General features: G+C 39.8%; 1 protein-coding gene across 1 annotated transcript; it reads left to right on the plus strand.

Annotated features, from left to right (window-relative positions):
• Positions 1–12,905: 12,905 nt before the first annotated feature.
• lipca (lipase, hepatic a) lies at positions 12,906–21,768 on the plus strand (the record flags this gene model as incomplete). Its single annotated transcript, XM_079241936.1, has 9 exons — positions 12,906–12,987; positions 14,589–14,773; positions 15,443–15,622; positions 15,770–15,887; positions 16,784–17,017; positions 18,480–18,722; positions 19,816–19,927; positions 20,402–20,620; positions 21,654–21,768. 9 exons carry the CDS (start codon positions 12,906–12,908, stop codon positions 21,766–21,768), a joined length of 1,488 nt encoding a protein of 495 aa, XP_079098062.1.
• Positions 21,769–22,036: the final 268 nt, after the last annotated feature.

Here is a 22,036-nt window from a genome sequence, read left to right on the forward strand (position 1 = left end):
GTCCAACTTCCTCCTACCCACAAGACATGAGGTTTGGTTAATTGCTATGGTTAACCAAACACTTCTCACATGTAAGTCGCTTTGGATAAAAGCATCTGCCAAATGACTGTAGAACAGAATAAAATTCATTTACCTCATCATTACACCTGAGTCAATTTATTGTCTTCACTATCCATTCCCAGCAGACAGCTGGAAACACAGCTACCTTATTTTCTGTTTTTACCAAAACAACCTTTTGTATGTTGTTTTGTTCCTAATGTGAATTTCAACCATGTTCTGACTTTAACCTAAAAACCAAGCTTCAAACAACTCTTTAAGGAAGCCAGGACCCACCCCTGTCCTGAGGGGTAAATACACTGCTCAAAAAAACAAAAAGGGGAACACTTAAACACAATGTAACTCCAAGTCAACCACGCATCTGCGAAATCAAACTGTCCACTTAGGAAGCAACCCTGATTGACAATCAATTTCACATGCTGTTGTGCAAATGAAATAGACAACAGGTAGAAATTATACGCCTGGTGACCACAGACCACTTCTAAGTTCTGATGCTTTCTCGCTGATGTTTTGGTCACTTTTGAATGCTGGTGGTGCTTTCACTGTAGTGGTAGCATGAGACAGAGTCTACAACCCACACAAGTGACTCAGGTAGTGCAGCTCATCCAGGATGGCAAATAAATGTGAGCTGTGGCAAGAAGGTTTGTTGTGTCTGTCAGCGTAGTGTCCAGAGCATGAAGGCGCTACCAGGGGACAAGCCAGTACATCAGGACACGTGAAGGAGGCCGTGGGAGGGCAACAACCCAGCAGTAGGACCGCTACCTCCTTCTTTGTGCAAGGAGGAACAGGAGGAGCACTGCCAGAGCCCTGCAAAATGAGCTCCAGCAGGCTACAAATGTGCATGTGTCTGCTAAAACAGTCAGAAACAGACTCCATGAGGGTGGAATGAGGGCCAGACATCCACAGGTGGGGGTTGTGCTTACAGCCCAACACCGTGCAGGACGTTTGGAATTTGCCAGACAACACCAAGATTGGCAAATTCCCCTCTGGTGATAAAAGCAGGTTCACCCTGAGCACATGTGACAGACGTGACAGAGTCTGGAGACGCCGTGGAGAACGTTCTGCTGCCTGCAACATCCTCCAGCATGACCAGTTTGGCAGTGGGTCAGTAATGGGGTGGGGCGATATTTCTTTTGAGGACTGCACAGCCCTCCATGTGCTCGCCAGAGGTAGCCTGACTGCCATTAGGTACCGAGATGAGATCCTGAGACCTCTTGTGGGACCACATGTTGGTGCGGTTGGCCCTGGGTTCCTCCTAATGCAAAACAATGCCTGACCTCATGTGGCTGGAGTGTGTAAGCAGTTCCTGCAACACGAAGGAATTGATGTTATGGACTGGCCCGCCAGTTCCACAGACCTGAATCCAATTGAGCACATCTGGAACATCATGTCTTGCTCCATCCACCAATGCCAAGTTGCACCGCAGACTGTCCAGGAGTTGGCGATACATTAGTCCAGGTCTGGGAGGAGACACCTCTGGAGAACATCCGCCGCCTCATCAGGAGCATGACCAGGCATTGTAGGGAGGTCATACAGGCACATGGAGGCTACACACACACTACTGAGACTCATTTTGACTTGTTTAAAGGACATTACATCAAAGTTGGATCAGCTTGTAGTGTGTTTTTCTATTTTAATTTTGAGTATGGCTCCAAATTCAGACTTCCATGGGTTGATACATTTGATTTTTATTGATATTTGTGTGATTTTGTTGTCAGCACATTTAACTATAGAAAGAACAACGTTTTTAATAAAATATTTAATTCATTCAGATCTACAACGTGTTACTTGAGTGTTCCCTTTATTTTTTTGAGCAGTGTATAAACTGGTCCTGGTAAAGATATCTATATCTAAACAGGCAGTTATTTGCCAATCATCCCTCAAATCATTAGTTACCAAGATAAGCAGTGATAGCAGAGTTGTAATAGAAATCCATAACAGCTCAGGTTAGAAAGCTTATGTAACTTCATGGAAAATGGATGAAGAGCATTTGCAGTTCAGTGCTTCTGCTTCTCCAGAGAATATCTTCTCTGTGATTCCACATTTAATGTATGACAACAGGCTCCTGTACAGTGGCGTCGCCAGCCAGGGGCTTCAGCCCAGATGTTTTAAATCTAGCCCCGGTAGCCAAAACCAAAGTCAATCTACATAGATGCGCCTAAACTTAACTGCCACCCTCCTCCAGCGGCTCTGCTCTGTTTTTTTCTCCTCAGCTGCAGGCTCGCACACTCACTCACACAATCAAAGCAACGCTTCAATGCAGGACTGACTGGCTGCGGGATGGAGGCAATGATCAGCTTATCTTGAGGTTCGGGTCACACATAGACATGGTGCTATTTATAGTGCTGAATTAAATGAACCGCATTGTCTCGTTAAGAGGAGAGAGAGAGCAGAGGAAGTTAGCTCTGAGAAGCTGCCCGTTTAGCAGTGAATGTTTTGCTACAAGCTTTAGCAATAAACACCACAAAGCAGTGGCTGCTTCGCCGCTGCTGGGCGAAGTGAAGGGAGTTTACTCCTAAGCTAGCTGCAGCTTCCCTTCCTCTCAGTCTCCCATGGCAGAAAGTTTAACACCAGTTTCTGTCCAAGTTTTCGGACAGTGGAAGCAACAGCAGAGAAGCAGGGTTACTAAACCGTTGAAGGAAAGTTGCACTTCAGGACCAAACATACCAGACAGAAAGACCTGGAAAATAACAGTTTTTAAGCAAAATGCTTTTGTAAGTTTTAGTTCACCTGGTGAAGCAGCTGCTTATTACAGGCAGGTGTAAGGTTCAGTTCCCACATGAGCCACTTTCTCATCTACTGCTGGACAATAAAGGCCAGTACACCAAAATATAAATGTAAAAAGCACTTGCATTTGAATCACACTGTATATAAATATGTTGAACCAATTCCATTTGACCATGATATATAAAATATAAATAAATGTATAAGAACAAAGAAAAAGACAAGTTTTAGATGTAAAGAGGTCATTTTGACTCCAGGCAAAATTAAGTTTCTGATCCCTGATCTATCTTTTTATCTACATAGTTATCTGAAAAGATTAATTAGTTGTAATTTGCAGTGAAATATCAGTATCAGCAAGAGCCGCATCCCATATTGTAAATGAAATTGGGAAATTTGGGAAAGCTTCAACAACTCATTCCAGGCTGAGATACACTCAGTAGAACTGGCAGACAGGACCAAATGCAGCGTGATGGCAAAAGGGGGAGGCACGGCAATGATCTATCTACTAGACAACGCTGGACATCAACACAGAGTGCAGCTATGTAATGCACTCTACATGCCGTTGTATCCTTACAACATCCTCTCAGTAGCACAAGCAGCAAATGGAGGAGCAACAATCATCTCAAGAGAGGAGACACCATTGTAACCAAAGACAGTAGCAGGTTTGATATTCATGAGAGTGACAAGGTGTACCAACTTTTGAAGTAAGTTCTGATGATTAATGTGAAGTATATGATGATATACAAACCTGGCTTGAAATTTGAGGTCACTGTAACTTTGAAAATGTACAAAAGCTACAAGGTTTTGCAAAAGGTATGGAGATAAAAGGGCAGAGCAGCTCTCTGAAGTTTGTACTAAGGGAAAATTCACAGAAACCAGACACAGAGAGCCAGATGCAAAGGCCAAGAAGCCCCTAGAACTAGTCCACACTGATTTAAAAGGATCTATGCCAACGCCCAGCATGACATGTAACAAGTATACACAGTCTTTTACTGATGACTATTCGGGTACTGTATTAGTGTATTTTCTGAAGTAAAAAAGTGACACCTACCAGCTACTGTAAGATTCCTGGCTGACATTGCACCTTACTGAGAAGTAAAGTGTATTTGTTCAGATAATGACACAGAGTTTATTTGCAGAGATTTCAAAACATTGTTAAAGTGGGTCCATTATTCAAATTACTGTCTAATTTATTTAAATATGAAGGTCCAGAAGGGCAAGAAATAATCAAGCATTTTTTACAAACCCCTTCATTCATTTTGTATTGATCTTCTCAGATCAGCCTCTGCCAGAAACAAGCGAACAGAGAAAGCTCCGCCCTCTGTCCTGCCTGCGAGCTGCGTCTAATTGGTCAACTGCTAGGAGTAGTTATACTGAACAGTGAAGGTGGGTTTGTTTTTCGTTAACGTGTTGATATGTTTGGCACTTAAAAGTGTAAAAGCTTTTTGTTGAGAAATTGTCTACGAAAAGAGGAAACCTTATTTTTGTATGTTCATGAGCAATATGAAGAGCTAAGAGCGAGTGGGGGTGTTTAGTGTTATATTCTGAATGTCACTTATTACGCTGTTACTCTTAATTTGTAAGTTGTTGTAAGTTGCATCTGTCACGTATTGCTGATGTCACACTGTTGTGACGACCCATGGTTTGTTGGGTTGTTGTGTTTTTTTAGTTTGCTTTGATTTCTAATTATGTGTTGTTGCAGGTGGATTTAATGGCTGATTGGTGACAGCTGGCCAGGATCTCCAATCGGCTATTAAAGATCTGCTTCTCTCACGGTGCGGCCCGGTCCACAGCAGTTTGGACCTGGCATTTCTGGGTTGGATTTTGGTTTAGTTAATAAATATATTTTTGTATTCTGGATTCCTTTTCTTCGTTTATTTTGTTATGGTCTTTGCAGCCGATCATAACAATTGGGGGCTTGTCCGGGATGTTTTTGGGGGGGCGGGTTGCGCTTTCGCTGGTTTTGGCGTTGCCGCCGTCGCCCTGTGTGTTGTTTCACTGTGTGCAGTTGCCGCCGGTCTGGGCGGTTGCGGGCTCACTCCTCTGTAGGTGTAGCGCGTCTCCCCTTTGGGTTTCGTTTGCTTGTGCTTGGTAGTGTGGGGTTATATGGTTGGAGCAGTTGTCTCGGGGGCACGGCCATAGAGGAGCAGCGGGTTTCCAGTTTGTCTCGCTGGTGGTATTTGGTGCGTAAGTACCCACCATCCCTAATCCCTGAAGACCAGGGTTGAGTTAGGTATTGTGTGGTAGGCAGTTATTGGGGGTAAGTTTGGACCGCTGGACCGGTGCGGCTGGTGGTTGTGATTATGTCGGTCGAGGACTTTTTTAAGGCTCCGTTTGAGGGTTTTTTGGATCAGTGTTCGCGGGATCAGCTGGTCCAGATTGCGGAGCACTACAAGATTGATGTTGGTGATAAGCTGTTGAAGGAAAATGTTAAGGCTATTTTGCGGGCAAACCTGCATGAGATTTGGGTTTTCGCATGGGTTTCGCTGCCTTCTGGTTCTGCTGGTGCGTCTCCGGAGTTGGCACAGGAGACTGTTCCTGCTGGGTCCCTAAATTTCAGCAAAAGAAAGAGATGCTCTTGTTGCGTATGCAGTTGGAGATGGATAAGGAATTAGCATTGGAGAAGATGTGACAGGAGATGGAGTTGGAGAAGAAAAGGATGAGGCAGCGTACGGAGCTGGCCAGGTTGGATCTGGAGAGTACGCGATTGGATTTACTTAAAGATGGCAAACTGGCTGCGGGGTCTCGGCGTGACCCAGCGTGATAGATCCAGTATGGCTTTTGATGTGCTGGATGATTTGCGTTTGGTTCCTAAGTTTAATGAGGATGATGGGGATTCCTTCTTCACGCTGTTTGAGCGCATTGCTGATACGCGAGGCTGGTCTAGTTTGGACCGCATTACGTTGCTTCAGTGTGTGGTGGTGGGACGTGCTCAGGAGGTGGTATCTTTATTAAGTCTGAGTGATTATGTGCCGATTATGGTCAGGTGAAGGCAACTATCCTGAAAGCGGATGAGTTGGTTCCAGAGGCATATCGCCAGCGGTTTCGGACTTGGAAACGGGGTGCAAGGACACATTTGGAATTTGCCCAGGATTTGACCGTCCACTTTTCTCGTTGGTGCGCTGCGGAGCAGGTGCAGGATTTTCAGGGGTTATGTGATTTAATGATCCTGGAATAGTTTAGGAATTCGCTTCCAGAGCGACTTGCTATGTATGTGCTAGAACGGAAAGCCGCTACAGTTTCTAAGGCTGCTGCTTTAGCTGACAAGTACATGCTGACACATAGAGGGAGCGGTGAGTTATGCTCTGGAGATGCTCGTGTGTATGAACCGGCTGTGGCCCATTCGGCGTCTAGGCGGTCTCGGGGTTTTTCCGGGACTCGTGGACCGGACGCAGCTTGTCATTTTTGTCACAAAGCAGGACACTGGAAGCGAGACTGCGTTGCTTTCAGGTCACGGCTGCAACAGACTGGTTCTGCAGCTTTGGCTGCTTCTACTATACCCCTGGCTGTTTCTGTTCCGGTTGACCACGTTGCGCAGCAGGGGCTGGGTAAGCCTGACTTGGGGTCCTATGCTCCTTTCATTCTATGGGGAGAGGTGTCCTTGGTGGGTGGTACTGTTTGGGTGCCTGTCACGATCCTGCGGGATACGGGTGCATATGATTCTTTCATTCTTTCCTCTGCATTGCCGTTTTCCGCGGAGTCTGACACCGGGGTGTTGTTGCCGGTACTGAGTATGGGCATGACAGTTTTTCGTGTGCCGGTGCATAGACTCATGTTGCATTCTGAACTATTCAGTGGCCCTGTGGAGATGCAAGTGCGTCCTGCTCTCCCTGTAGAGGGCGTAACCGTGATTTTAGGGAATGGTCTCGCTGGGAGTCGGGTTTGGCCCGAGCAGCCGGGGTGCCCGGTGGTGGCGCCTGTGCCACTTGTACACAGTGGGCCCGGTGACACGCTCTATGGATGCAGCGGGTGCTGTGCATTCAGAACCTGCTAATGATGATTCGATCTCGCCTGTGTTTAGTCTGCCTGAGGGTCTTGGTTCTCTGACTCGTAATGATCTGGCAAGGGAACAGAAGGCTGATCTGGCACTGCAACCTTTCTTCCAGTCTGCTGTGTCTGCGGTGGCCGCCAAGGATTACGCCCAGGCATATTTGGTTCGGAATGGTATTTTATGGCGGAAATGGGTACCCCAAAGTGACCGTTGTGGTGGGGATCCGGTTTATCAGGTTGTTGTTCCTCTGTCATTCCGTCAATTAGTCATGCGAGTCTCACATGATGATTCGGGTCACATGGGTGTCAGAAAGACCTATGACCGCGGGTTGCGGTATTTCTTCTGGCCCTGCATGAGGAAGGATATTTCAGACTATTTTAAAACGTGTCATACCTGCCAGCTGACCGGTAAGTCTAATCAATGGGTTAAAGTGGCTCCTCTGTGTCCCATTCCGGCTGTGAGTCAGCCGTTCGAATATCTGCTAGTTGACTGTGTAGGTCCCTTGCCTCGTTCGACTTCTGGAGCCATGTATTTATTGACAGTTATGTGTCAATGCACCCGGTATCCTGCCGCATACCCCCTGCGTTCGCTTACTGCCAAGTCTGTGGTGCATGCGCTGACTCAATTTATTTCGATTTTCGGAATACCCAGGGTCATTCAAAGTGACCAGGGGTCTAATTTTTCCTCCCGATTGTTTTCATAGGTGTTAAAGCTTTTGCGTGTTCGGCATAATTGCTCCACTGCCTATCATGCGCAGAGCCAAGGCGCGCTTGGGCGTTTCCACCAGACACTTAAGTCCTTGCTGCGCTCTTTTTGTTTGCAGATGAAGGCTGATTGGGTAGAGGGGTTGCCTTGGATGTTGCTTGCTGCAAGGGAGGTTGTGCAGGAAAGTACTGGATTCAGCTTAGTGCCTTGCATGAGTTGCGGGAGTCTGAACCTCCTCAGACTATAATTGATTACGTCAATGGTTTCCATCAGAGGCTATTCGTGTCTGTACAGATGGCCAAAGACAATCTGGCTGCTGCACAGGGTAAAATGAAGCGCCGTTATGATAGAAATGCAGAACTGCGTGTGTTTCGTCCCAGTGACCAGGTCTTAGCCTTACTTCCTGTGGTTACTTCGCCATTTCAGGCAAGGTTTTCTGGCCCTTATACAGTTGTATGCCAGCTGACAGATAACAATTATCTTATTGCCACGCCCGAACAGCGGAAACGTCATCAGCTGTGTCACGTGAACCTCTTGAAATCTTATCAGGTTCGGGATTCACGGAAGGATGTGAACGGCATCCGCCCGGTCTGTGTTGTAGCGAGTTGCCTCAGACAGCGGGGAGTAATGAGGATGACCTGCTGGATTCAGACGCTGCCCTACTGATGGGTAGACTTAAAAACTTTACGATATTGAAAGATTGGGAAGGGTTCCTTAGTCACTTATCCGTTTCCCAGCGACTTGAGTTGGCTGAGCTGATGAGGGCTTATCCTGAGATATTTGGTGATGTTCCGTCCTGCACGAACATGATTGAACATGACATAGATGTGGGTGATGTGGAGCCGATTCGCCAACGGTTTTATAGAGTGAACCCGGTAAAACGTTGCCTTTTGGACACTGAAGTGGAGTATATGCTACAGAATGGGATCGCAGAGCATTCAAAGTCTAGTTGGGCTTCACCGTGCTTGTTGGTGCCTAAACCTGATAACACCCCAAGGTTTTGCACAGATTATAGGAAAGTTAACAGCGTCACCAAGCCTGATTCGTTTCCTTTGCCATGTATGGATGATTGTTTTGATCAGGTGGAGTCTGCCAAGTTCATCAGTAAACTTGATCTTCTGAAGGGTTACTGGCAGGTTTCCCTGACTGAGCGGGCTCGTGAAATCTCTGCATTTGTCACGCCCAGTGACCTGTTCTCTTAGAGGGTAATGCCGTTTGGTTTGTGAAATGCCCCTGCTACATTTCAGCGGCTGATGAACATGGCTGTGGATAATCTGGATGGTTGTGCTGTGTATCTAGATGATGTCGTGATTTATTCTGATACGTGGTCCTCTCACATGGAGCGAATGAAGGCCTTGTTGAGCCAGTTGTCCTCTGCATGCCTTACCGTGAATTTGGCTAAGTGTGATTTTGCTCAGGCCACGGTGACTTACCTGGGTCGCCAAGTAGGCCAGGGTAGCGTGCGGCCTGTGCGTGCGAAGGTGGAGGCTATAGATAGGTATCCCCTGCCGACTACCAGAAAGGAACTTATGAGGTTTCTGGGGCTGGTGGGATATTACCGGAGTTTTCGCAGAAACCTTTCCTCAATCATTGCACCGTTGACCAATCTGTTGAAGGCTGATGCAAAGTTTGTCTGGTCCCCTGCGTGTCAACAGGCGTTTGATGGTGTCAAGCACATTTTGTGTGAGTCCCCGGTACTGGTGGCACCTAACATGTTAAAACCTTTTAAGCTCCAGGTGGATGCCAGCCATGTGGGGGTTGGTGGTGTATTGTTGCAGGAGGATGGGATTGATAGGCCGGTAAGTTATTTTTCACAGAAGTTTAACAAACATCAGCTGAATTATTCTGTGATAGAGAAAGAGACCTTGGCCCTCATCTGGTCCGTACAGCATTTTGAGGTTTATGTAGGTTCTGGTCCCCTAGTAGTGTACACCGATCATAACCCTTTGACATTTTTCAATTCTCTGCGTAGCCCAAATCAACGCCTTGTTAGGTGGTCTTCATTTTTGCATTCACTGGCCCTTGAGATCCAGCATATTAGGGGCAGGGATAATATCCTGGCAGATGCATTGTTCAGAGCTCGTAACTTCTGAAATCAAGTATGTTTCATTGTATTATACAGCTTCATTACATGTTGGGATGAATTGAGGCTGTTTTACTTGTGGTGTGTGGCTGGATAGCTGTCTGTCAGTTAATGTGAAGACTAGATGTTTGTCAGTTGTCTAGGTTCCTGGGCATGTGGTTTTTTTTTTGTTTGTTTGTTGTTGTTTTTTTAGGGGGAAGGTGTGACAACCCATGGTTTGTTGGGTTCTTGTGTTTTTTAGTTTGCTTTGATTTCTAATAATGTGTTGTTGCAGGTGGAGTTAATGGCTAATTGGTGACAGCTGGCCAAGATCTCCAATCGGCTATTTAAGATCTGCTTCTCCCACGATGCGGCCTGGTCCACAGGAGTTTGGACCTGGCATTTTTGGGTTGGGTTTTGGTTTAGTTAATAAATATATTTTTGTATTCCAGATTCCTTTTCTTCGTTTATTTTGTTATGGTCTTTGCAGCTGATCGTAACGCTGTTGCAACATGTGCAGATCTTGATAATAATAGCGATACGCCAGATGGACAGAGTCGAAGTACATGCATGTGTTCTGTTCACACTTTCCCACTGAATTTGAAGGAAAGTGTGTCCACACTTTTGACTGGTAATGTATATACAGTTTCTGCATCACCTAAAAACCCCTGTGAACAATCTGATAACTACCCTCTTCCCCCTTGTGGATACCTTTTGTAACCTTTGCGATAAGGACGTATCACATTGCACTAAATACAAATTTTTTTTAATTGCCTTTGAAAAGGGCAAAAAAAAGAAGCTGTGTCCCAAATCAGTGTCTGCACACTTTAAAGTGTGGATTGGTCAGCTATATTGTCATAAGGAAGTGCCAAGTGCCATCCCAGTTCAAAGACTCCTTCAAATTCACCCTTCAAATCTGCACTTTTTTTGGCTCCAGATTAGTTAAAAAGAAAGCTACAGCTGTGTCCCAAGCAGACTACATAGTCTACAAAGTGTTCTATGTAGTCTGCACACTCTAAAGTGTGCTTAAAGTTTGTGAAATGAGATGCCCTACCTCATGTATGAGAATTACCCAAAGGGCTCCAGTCCTCTGTTGATCGCATTTTTTCACAAAAAAATCAGATATATTTTTTTAAATGAAAGGAAATGGTGCCAGTAATTTTAATTTTATTTTTAATTACCTTTGTAACTAAATTACAAACATGTGGAGGAGGTGGCCCAGACCAGCTCTATGGTTGACAGTTCATCCTGTCAAGCTAACGTTAACTTCACTGAAAAATAATCCTGATCAGATGCATGTAATTAAATTCATTTGTGGTTAATGGACACAATGCTGCTATTGTTCCAGCTTGTCTGCTGGGACAAAAATGTGTGTGTGTGTGTGTGTGTGTGTGTGTGTGTGTGTGTGTGTGTGTGTGTGTGCGTGTGTGTGCGTGTGTGTTGCTCTGCTACTTATAAATTTACATGTGGTCTAGGCTAAGCCCCAGGTGTCCTTAAAGGCTGGAGACGCCCCTGCTCCTGTATATGAGCCTCTGACATGACAGAATATCCTCAGTGTTCTGATTTTACCAAGCAATGTGTGTGTGTGTGTGTGTGTGTGTGTGTGTGTGTGTGTGTGTGTGTGTCAAAGGCATACAAAAAAAACACACACATTTTAATGCACACAATTCTTGGAAAAGCAGATGTGGTCATCGTGTTTGCAGTTCGAAACCTTTTGTTGACAGATGTGACATCACAAATCAGTGAAACTAGAATTTAACTGTTTTGCTGCTGGACTGAATGCAGCTTTACAGACCACACATGGTTTAGTTACAGTTTTATTTTTGTCCAGCCTACTATACACTCACTGAAGCCAGAACTATGAAAATTGCATGTACTAATGTGTTAATTTGTGTGTAAAATCTGACCTCATTTTGCAGAGAGCTCTTCACTGAAGTTTAAAGTAAAATTATGTAATAGGCCAAATAAAAGAAAATTATGATTATCTACTATGAATCAAACCCCACCCAGTTCACCAGTCTGAGTGAACAAATACAGAGTTGTTGAATTGTTAGCATTACATCCATAACAGCAGAGTTAAATGGAAGATTTAACTGTAGTTTGACCATTGATAATATATACTGAGTCACTTCTATATTTAAATGCATGAACTAATGTTAACGCATACACAGAGCATAATTTTACATTAATGTTTGAGGGGTGTTTATTTCTACATTTGAGTCTCCTTCTAAGAATGTTTTTTTAAAAATAAGTAATAAATTGTAAGTGAATTAGCAGGTTTTTTCTATCTTTATCAAACAGACAAAACCAAAATAAACTAAAAGGCAAGAAAACGGTCTGATGTTTGTTTCCATTCACGCACACGAAAACTAGTACATTTTGTATCAAGATAAAAAAATACTGATAAGGAAAGGTTAAAACATTTAGAGCCCAGCATAGAGATTGTTTTCTTTAATATATACATATGTCAATGTATCTTGCTGTATTATTGTTTAATTACCATCCAACAGAAAGAAAAAAGATAAACAGACATAAATCTAAGTATTTTCATGACCACCAAAGTGGTCATGAAAACCTCAGTCCACATTAGTCCTGTTTGTGCACTGAATTCCCACACGTCATTGACCGCAAACAAACTGATACTAGATATCAGCGCAGGGAAAAGGTAATGATGCATTATAGCTGCACCATTCCCTAAAATTACCTCTTTTAAAACAATACAATAAACAAGCAACATTCCTGAAACTCAATTTTGTAGATATGAGCTCAAAGAAATGTTGAAACAAGCTAGGCTTCTGGGTATTTTTACATAGTGGATGCACTGTTTTGTGCTCTGTTTCAGGGTTTAGCTACTTTTAACCTTGTGATCTTTGGAGTACACTAGGTACACTGAGTGCCTGGTTTTATCTTTTCAAATATGTGTTGCAGTAATCCATGAATATTATTCTAATTCTGTTTAATTTTAATTCTTTGGTGACTGGCACATACATCAACCTAGAACAGGTTGTTCTGTGCTACAAAGAAAATCTTCTATTTCTAAGTGGGTTTGGTGAGGGGCTGCATGAAGTGTTCAGGTCCTGCTTATTGTACCACATTACCTCCCAGTTCATAGCACGCTCGTTCACAATGTGTTTAATCTACAACTCCCAACCAATCAGGTTAGGACAGAAAATCTCTGATCAATACAACATTATGCCTTTCCTTTCTGCTCAGTACAGTAAAATGACTGTACTGATTTTAAATCTTAGGACATCTGTGAAGTTTATTTAAAATAGTTTTTTGACCCACAGGCCTTCATCTTTATTCTTGCATTTACCCACTGACCAGAAGACTGGTTCAAAGGAGCTTTCAAGAAAGCTGTATAACATGTCTGTGCTAAAAATCCTATGTTGTTTCCTCTTAACATATCACCTCAGTGAGGGGAAGAAAATCAAAGGAAGCAGAAGAGGTAAGTAGAACAAAAGAGAAAGAAAATCACCAAATGGTGTGTAAAAATGCTTTACCTTGGCTTTATGTCTTATTTTAATTGATAGATGCATCAAAATTAACAGGTTGAGATTTCTGATTGTGAGGTTATATTGTACATGTATTAATGGCAACATGGTCAAGTCATCTTTCTTATAATTTCAAATATTGCTAGTTGTTCATATATCAGGCTCAGTGGAATTAATACCAAGCTCTTGGAGTCAGCTTTCAAACAACTCATTAGAAAAAAATGTATTTTTACTTTATTGCTGAGCCACCTAATGTTTATTTAGATTTACAAGTGTTTTAACAAGTCACCTGCACGGTATGTGATAATTAAGCTGCAAAGTCCAGTGCACATGCTTTAGGCGCAAACTGTCAGGATTTTTCAATTCTGAACTTTACTAAATCAAAGATATGGCAGAGTGTCTTTATTTCTGTTTATTCTTGTTATTTGTAGTACAGTTTCATTTTGTGCTGTTTTAAAAATGAAAACATTTCATTTGAATGTAAAATTGTGTTTTAAATTAGTCATTTTACCAACATGTTACTGATATTAAAACAATGGGGTCAAACCTATTTTGTTTTTTGTGTGATATGAAATATTTTAAATGTTGAAAAATACCTTTTAAAGCATTAAATGTTGTGTTGTAACATGAAATATATTTTATTAGTCAAACTGAATTACTTGAGGACAGTACCAAATATAATACTTTAAGTGTTACAGTTTGTTCTTCTTAGGATTCTTCTTAAATCTCAGACTGTTATTCACACAGATTCTATTTAGCTAATTGACTCGTACTTTTTCAATAAGTTTTCCTTTACAACAGAAAGCAGTGTATTGCTTACAGCTAATACACAGACATTGGTCTGTATGCATTTTTCATTCATTTCAATTTATGGTAATCCCAGCAAATATAGCGGGGTGTGTTTTTCTTTTTTGTAACTTGGACTGGTTTGAATTGCTTTCCATATCCATATGAATGAACAAACTAACAGTGTAAAGACTCATCAAATAGTACAACAGGGAGTTTAATATGCAGACGGATGAAGACAGGTGGTAGCTGGATAATTACTTTTGTTACTTTCACTGACAAAATGTTTTTATCAGGAGTTTTGTATCTGAAACCATAATTAATGTGTAAAATGATCATAATAAAATAAATGAATAAATATGCAGAGTAGGAATTATAATAATTAGCAACGGATAAATGATGATGGATTATTTTGGATCAGGCTCTGTAAACTTTATGGTTGCAGACTGGTTGAAGAAGCTTGAGCTCAAAATTTTTAAGAAATGTGAGGCAGAGATTTACTGCGTGAGATTTAACTTAAGGATCATTTCAGCCAAAGAGGTCTGCATAACCTGGAGAGTCCAAATGAAAAGAAACAGGAAAACAATTCCTGACTTAACTTAATTAATTGTTCAGTTATATCATAGGATTAATTAAAACATTTCCCCTGGTCTGAATGGCATGAATAAAGTCAATTTCCATCCATTATTTGTAATAATTCACTTCAAATTTACTACATGAAGTACATGCTCTAAACAAATAGAAACCTTTTGTGCTTTTGATTTCTGAGGAGTAATGAACATGGAGGAGAATGGTATCCCGAAGATAAAAGAGCCATATGTCAGCAGTTCAGTCTTCAGACTGTTTTTAGGAGGTGAAGACACCTGCACACTGAACCCTCTGCAGCTGCACACTCTCACCTCCTGTGGCTTCAACAGTAGTAATCCCCTCATCATCATCACTCACGGGTGGTCGGTAAGGTCAACTCCCACTTTCTTTACACTTCACTGGTTTCAGCCTCTAAATACAAAACATGGAACTCAACTACAGGATAAACTGAAAGGCCTGAAGCATAACAAAAATGAATAAATTTACCAAAATAATATACTAATGAAATTATCTAGCTACAATTGAACATGTTATCTTAATTGTTCGTTTACACACTGTATATATATATATATATATGTATATATATATATATATATATATATATATATATCTATATATCTATATATATATATATATATATATATATATATATATATATATATATATATATATATATCTATATATATATATCTCTATATATATATATATATATCTATATCTATCTATATCTATATCTATATATATATATATATATATCTCTATATATATATATATATATCTATATATATATATATATATATATATATCTATATCTCTATATATATATATATATATCTATATCTATCTATATCTATATCTATATCTATATCTATATCTATATCTATATCTATATATATATATATATATATATATATATATATATATATATATATAGATTGCCACTTTTGTTTAACTGAATGGGACATTCAGTGTCAGACAAAAAAAGAAGAAGAAGAAAGAAACAGATTTATAACAATCACCCTGGTTCTTTTCTAGATGGATGGTTTGATGGAAAGTTGGATACTTAGATTAGCTTCAGTTCTCAAGACTGACATCGTAGATGTAAATGTGGTGATCACTGACTGGCTGACCCTGGCTCATCAGCACTATCCCATAGCAGTTCAGAGCACTCGCACTGTTGGAAAAGACATAGCTTACATACTGCGGTCCCTTCAGGTCAGTGAGTATTTTGAACTTTGTGACATTTTTTTTAAATTAATGAAATAAAAGAAAATCTTGAATAAATTGTTCTCATGGAAACTCACCATGAAACACCAAGGATGCACAGTTACAAAATATTTCATGAGTTATAATCCTTCATAGGAAGAATACCAGTTCCCAGTTAGAAAAGCTCATCTGATTGGCTACAGCCTTGGCGCTCACATCGCCGGATTTGCTGGAAGCTTTCTGGAAGGTTCAGAGAAAATTGGAAGAATTACTGGTAAGTTTTTCCACTGACATCACAAACATATTCAACTTCAATGGCCAAAATAAACATTCAGATCCAACTGTAAAAAAAAAAATGTTTTGTGGAAAATAAATATTAAAAGCAGGAAAAAATTACTTAAATCATTCAGAGTTCAAACATAATTGAAAACAGCACAGAGAAAGCATGTTAAATGTTGAAACTGAGGAATATCATTGTTTTCATATGCTCATTTTGAATGATGCCAACAACAAATTTTCTTCAGAAAAAAAAGTTGAAACAGGGCAACAAAAGACTGGAAACATCATGTAAAGCCTAAAAAGAAACACCTGGTGGAACGTCTCATAACTAATTAGGTTAATTGGAAACAGGTCAGTGGCATGCTGGGTTTTAAAAGAGCATCCCAGTAAGGCTGAGTCTTTCAGAAGTAAAAATGGGGAGGGGGTTCATCACTCTGGGATAAACATTAGAGGCATTACAACGATTTAAGAGTAACATATCTTTGGATAACATTTTAAAAAAAAAAAAAAAAAAAAAAAGGAAATTTAATCATATGCTGTCGATAATACAAGTTAAACTACACCAACTTCTTGTCCCAAGCTAAGAATGAATGATTGATACTGCTTGATAGTGACCATAAGTGCTGAGCATTTTTCATACAGGTTTTGGAGCAATGTCGGCATGCTGCTTTCTTTCTGCAGTCAAAGTGGACACTGGACTTTTCAGTTTTCAACCTGAAATGGTGTAGATAAGAAAGAGTTCATAAAGTATATATTCTGTGTGTTTGTATTTGTCTTTATGTCATTTAATTTAGATAAAAAGCTTTAATGATTTCTAAGTCTGTTCTATTTATTAAAATGCTTTAAAAAGAGGGTTTTTGCATATTTTAAAACAATATTCTGTCTTTCAAGGTCTTGATCCAGCTGGGCCGCTGTTTGAAGGCATGTCTCCCTCAGACAGACTTTCTCCTGATGATGCAGAGTTTGTAGATGCCATTCACACCTTCACTCACAACCGTTTGGGCCTTAGTGTGGGCATCAAACAAGCTGTTGCACATTATGACTTTTACCCCAATGGAGGAGACTTCCAGCCAGGATGTGACCTGCAAAACATTTATGAGCACATAAGCGAGTACGGAATTCACGGTATGATTAACATCCTGCAACAACTTTAAAAAGTTGGTAGAAACACACAATCTATGATGCTCTTACTGTTCTGACTAAAAGCTGAGGTGTTTGGGGAGCGGGGAGGTATGGTATTGATTGATTGTTACTGAGAATCAATGCTTGATTTAATGAGGCACCTATGGTCTATATCTATAAAGAAAGAAAGAGTTCATATGAATTCACACATGATCAGAGCAAAACAGAAAGTGAAATTCTAGATGAAGTATCTTTTTTTAATTCCACCTAATATGACCCATGACTCAAAGTGATGTATTTTATCTGGTCGTAAAAACCAGGACTGTGACAATGAACTGTAATCCCTTTTAACAACTGGTTTAAATACCAAACCTGAATGTGTAGTTTGTGTAAACAGTTACACAACATCAAGTCAAAGCTCAGAGAATTACATTATTGGGTCTGAGTGAAGACATATACATTTCTTTAATCAATATCTCCTTAACCTTCTGCAGCATCATGGTTTGTACTCTGGCTGGATTATTTTTTATGAGAACATTAAAAAAAAACGGTTTTCTCTCTGATGACGTAACTCTGGACCAGCAGATGTACTCTACGTGTTTTACACCTTTTTAAATGGCAGCGATAAAACTAACTTCCTCATAGACTCCATCTGAAAACAAAAGCAAGATTTTCACTAAAAACACACTTTTTTTTTTCTTTTTTTTTTTAAATCAATCATGTATCTGTAATCTGCACCTAAAATGTCTGCCTCCCTGGCGTATTCACAGAAGCCTTGCATGGGCACAGCTGTGTGTACAAACGGATGTACAACAAACCGAGTCCATTTTCTCTAAGAGCACACGAGCAGCTTTAGTCATTCAGTGTGCCATTTACAAGCCAAGGCAAATATTAGTGTGTTCTGCTGTTTCAATACTTTCTGGTTTGCCTTTTTGCATGTTTTAGAAAAACATTTTATTTTTTCATAATCGATCTTGCCACGTCAAAACAATGCTTTAGAAGCCATATATTTGACATCAATTCATCTTTTGCTTGTTGACAGTTTCTTATTCTGTGTTCATGCAGATGCATTTAATTCCTTCCAGCCCCACAGAAGTGGCTCTGGGAATTGTGGTGCCTGCTAATTGAAAACATATCTGCATAATGTGACAGTGATAACCACATTAAAGCATCTGTCACCATGAGTTAATTGGCAACATACCATTCTCAGCTTTGTCCATTTTAGCTGAGCTGCCTCCAGGCCACAAGAGTCCTAGTCAAAGAAAAAGGTTTAAAGAGCAGAGCAGTGGCACACCTAATGAGAAGATGTGACAGCAAAATGTTAGGAGTTCCTTGTGATTAACTCAATCCACTGTTAGTGGTCAGGCACTGTGATTAGGTCACTCATATCAGAATAGTTTAAAAATAAATAACATTTTGAACCTCAAAGTTTGGATTTCAATAAAATTTCTCAATCTTTCCACAGGATTGAAACAAACAGTGAAATGTGCTCATGAGCGGTCCGTCCATCTGTTCATTGACTCTCTGCTGAATAAAGACAAGCAGAGCATGGCATACAGGTGCAGTGATAACAACGCTTTTGTCAAGGGTTTCTGTCTGGACTGTCGGAAGAATCGCTGCAATACACTGGGCTACAATATCAAGAAGGTCCCCACAGGCAGAAGCAAAAGACTCTACCTGAAAACACGATCTCGGATGCCCTTCAAACGTATGTAGTTGTGCAATTATCCAAATGGGCTCAAGATTTATCTGTAAACTGTTCTAGACAAATGTTGTGCATTTAAGACTTCAATCTTGGCTAGTATTTATTTTTCCACTATTTATGTTTTAAATTTTTAATTTAGTTAAATGAAAATAAAATCAAATTACATTGAAAACTACTTAATTCCATGTTATAACAATAAGTTAGAATTTTTTATTTTATGTATTTGGCATTTTAAAGTCCTTTACAGTTGTTAGTAATTTAAGTAATTGTTATGCATTGCTTTTGCTGTTGACAGGAATGACGTGCCATGTAAATACAATTTTTTTTAATTTTGAGCTCCAATTTACACAGTAAACTGAGAAGAGTTGTGACTTGAGCGCCTTTCTAAGGAGCTGGGCCCTGTGAATACCTTTTACTTTTTTATTTGTAGGCTAAAGCTTTTGTGCAATAAATTTAAGCAACAACATCAAAGTAAATCTGAATATTTTTACACTTGGATTTAGCTATTTCTTTTAACAAAAAATGTAAGCTACTAATAATAAAACAGACTATGATAGGTATTGTAGAAGTTTGGAAAAATACATTTTCAGCTGGAAATATATAACATGATCACAAACCTATATAACCTTTATATATATATATTATTATATATATATATTATATATATATATATATATATATATATATATATATATATATATATATATATATATATATATATATAGATATATATATATAGATAGATAGATAGATAGATAGATAGATAGATAGATAGATATATAGATAAATATATCTATAGAGATAGATATATATATCTATAGATATATAGATATATATCTATAGATATATAAGGTTTAAATCAGTTTGTGATCATGTTAGCTGGTTAAGTTTCCGTTTGTATCACTGGTGGATGTGACATGGTGGTTTATACGATGTGTTGTGCTGTTTATTGGAACTCAAAGTCAATGACAATGGAAAAAATTCCATGATTGCCAGAAGTAATCAGCCCATCTACCAGACAGACTAATGTTAAGATAAACATGGGCTTCTGTAATCATCTCCTCTTCTTTGTTTGTTTCTGGCTCCTTTTCTGCAGTTTATCATTACCAGATCAGGATCCAGTTTGTCGATCAGATGGAGCTTGAGCCCTCTCTCACTGTCTCCCTCACTGGAACAAAAGAGGAGAGTGGAGACCTTACCATCACTATGTGAGTACTGTACCAACCCCCATCAGGATTACATCACATCACATCTAATAGCAAGTCTTTGACATTTGCAACATGCATCTGAGTTCTCAGCTCCGCACAGAAAGAATGACAGAAAAAAAGAAAGAAAGAATGTTTGGGAGAACGTCTGACACATGGAAACAACTGAAGCTGGTGCATGGAGGAAAACTATAAATAGGGATGATGAAATAAATTATTTAAACTAGACACCATTCCCTGACAAGTGTGTTATCTTCATGCTTTGTGTATCAAAGAGCCTCAGGCAAACCAGTGCAAGCAAAGAAATCTAATCTGCTGTCTGCTTAAGCTTTAGATGATCAAAAGAGCAGGAATCTAACTTTGTATAAAATATTTTATTTCTAAATCATGTATGACAGCCATTTTCAGGATCTTATTTGGATCTTATTTAATGCTCTCTGTCTGTTTTTATGACTTCCTTCTGAAATTCTCCACCAGTGATGAAAATATTTCAGGTAACACAACTTTCACCTTCCTGATCACACTGGAGAAAGATTTGGGAGAGCTGATGATGCTCAAGTTATATTGGGAAGGATCGGCTCTGTGGAGAAACGTATGGAGCAGTCTGAAGACGATTATTCCTTGGGGTGGCCAAGCAAGAAAACCACAGCTTACTCTTGGAAATATCAGTGTCAAAGCAGGGGAGACACAGCAGCGGTACAGTTTGTTGACACACTATTTCATTATTGATTTGCAAGTTAAAGTTTTACAATTCTAATTTTACTATTACAAATTTACTGTGAACAACTAAAAGTAGAAATAAGCATGATTTAGCATTTGCCATACTTTTGTAAATCATTGAAAATTGTGATTGGAGACTAAAAATTCCTCAAAAACAGGAAGACGCCACCGACAGAAGAAGATTAAACAAGTTCAGAAACAAAGATGAATGCTGAAAATGCTCCAAGATTTCTTGTTTTTTGTTTGATATGGGATTTCAGCTGACAGAGTCTCCAGCAAGATATTTGTGTTTCATAATCCTCCAAATATTTGCACTGAGTAGGAGTTGGGAAAACAAAAGCCTGAACGTCCTCAAGGACTAGAGTTTCACACTCCTGCCTTTTTAGACTCCTCATCTTTAGTTGTAAGACTCAGGCTGTCTGCGGTTGCTTTTCAGAGACATTCAGGGGTTTTATCTGCTGCCAGTTAACCTAACCAGTTTTCCCAGCTCTTCTTTTTAATAAGTTGAAGTATGAGCATAAAAGGGTTTACATAATCAACAATCCTCTTTATTCATTATATTTTCTGATAATACTGAGGATTATCTATAACACATGGTTACAAAGTGCCACAACAATAGCACCAATAGTACAGTAAACTAAATGTCTCCAAACGGTTGTTATGGTACATCTATCATACTGTACTACTATCAGTTGCTTAAATACTAGAGGCTTAATTTTCAAAAGGTATATTAAGAATATAAATGATAGATTTCTCCTTTTACATTGCTTTGTCCCAGTTACATTAAATTTAACTCCTGACAATTTTTTTTTTTTTTTTTTTAAAAAGGAAAACAAAACAAAAGCCCCCTTTCTGAAGCCAAACTATCATACTATTAGTGCCATCTAGTGGATTCTTTCCACACATATCACAGTACTTGAAATGTATGATGCTCTCCCACTTCACAGATTTGACATTGTATTAAAGCAGCTCCAGGTCAGCAGAATTGATTTTTTCTTTCTTTTTCTAGGACATCATTTTGTGCCATGAAAAATGATGGACAACAGCTTGAAGTCTCTCAGGATAAAGTGTTTGTGTGCTGCAAAGAGGACGTGCCAAAACAACGCAGAAGGAAGCTCAACTAATGGACCGCTCTAATCGTTCAACAGATTGAAGATCTCTGCTGCGACTCCTGCCAGATGATGACTGGAGCAAACGTTCCCTCTTTATGATGAAGCAGCAGATTTGGGGGTTAATTAGACTTAATAACTGAAATAAGCATTTTAAAAAAGTCAGACAAAGGTTTTCAAGTAAGGCTTAAAAAACATTAGAGGCTGTTTATAAAAAGCAAGTTTTGAATTTAGTGATAATTATTTTGGGGAAAAAAACATTGTTGATTTCTGAACCAGCCCG

Source organism: Telmatherina bonti (genome assembly GCF_933228915.1).
Source record: "Telmatherina bonti genome assembly, chromosome: 1".
NCBI lineage: Eukaryota > Metazoa > Chordata > Actinopteri > Atheriniformes > Telmatherinidae > Telmatherina > Telmatherina bonti.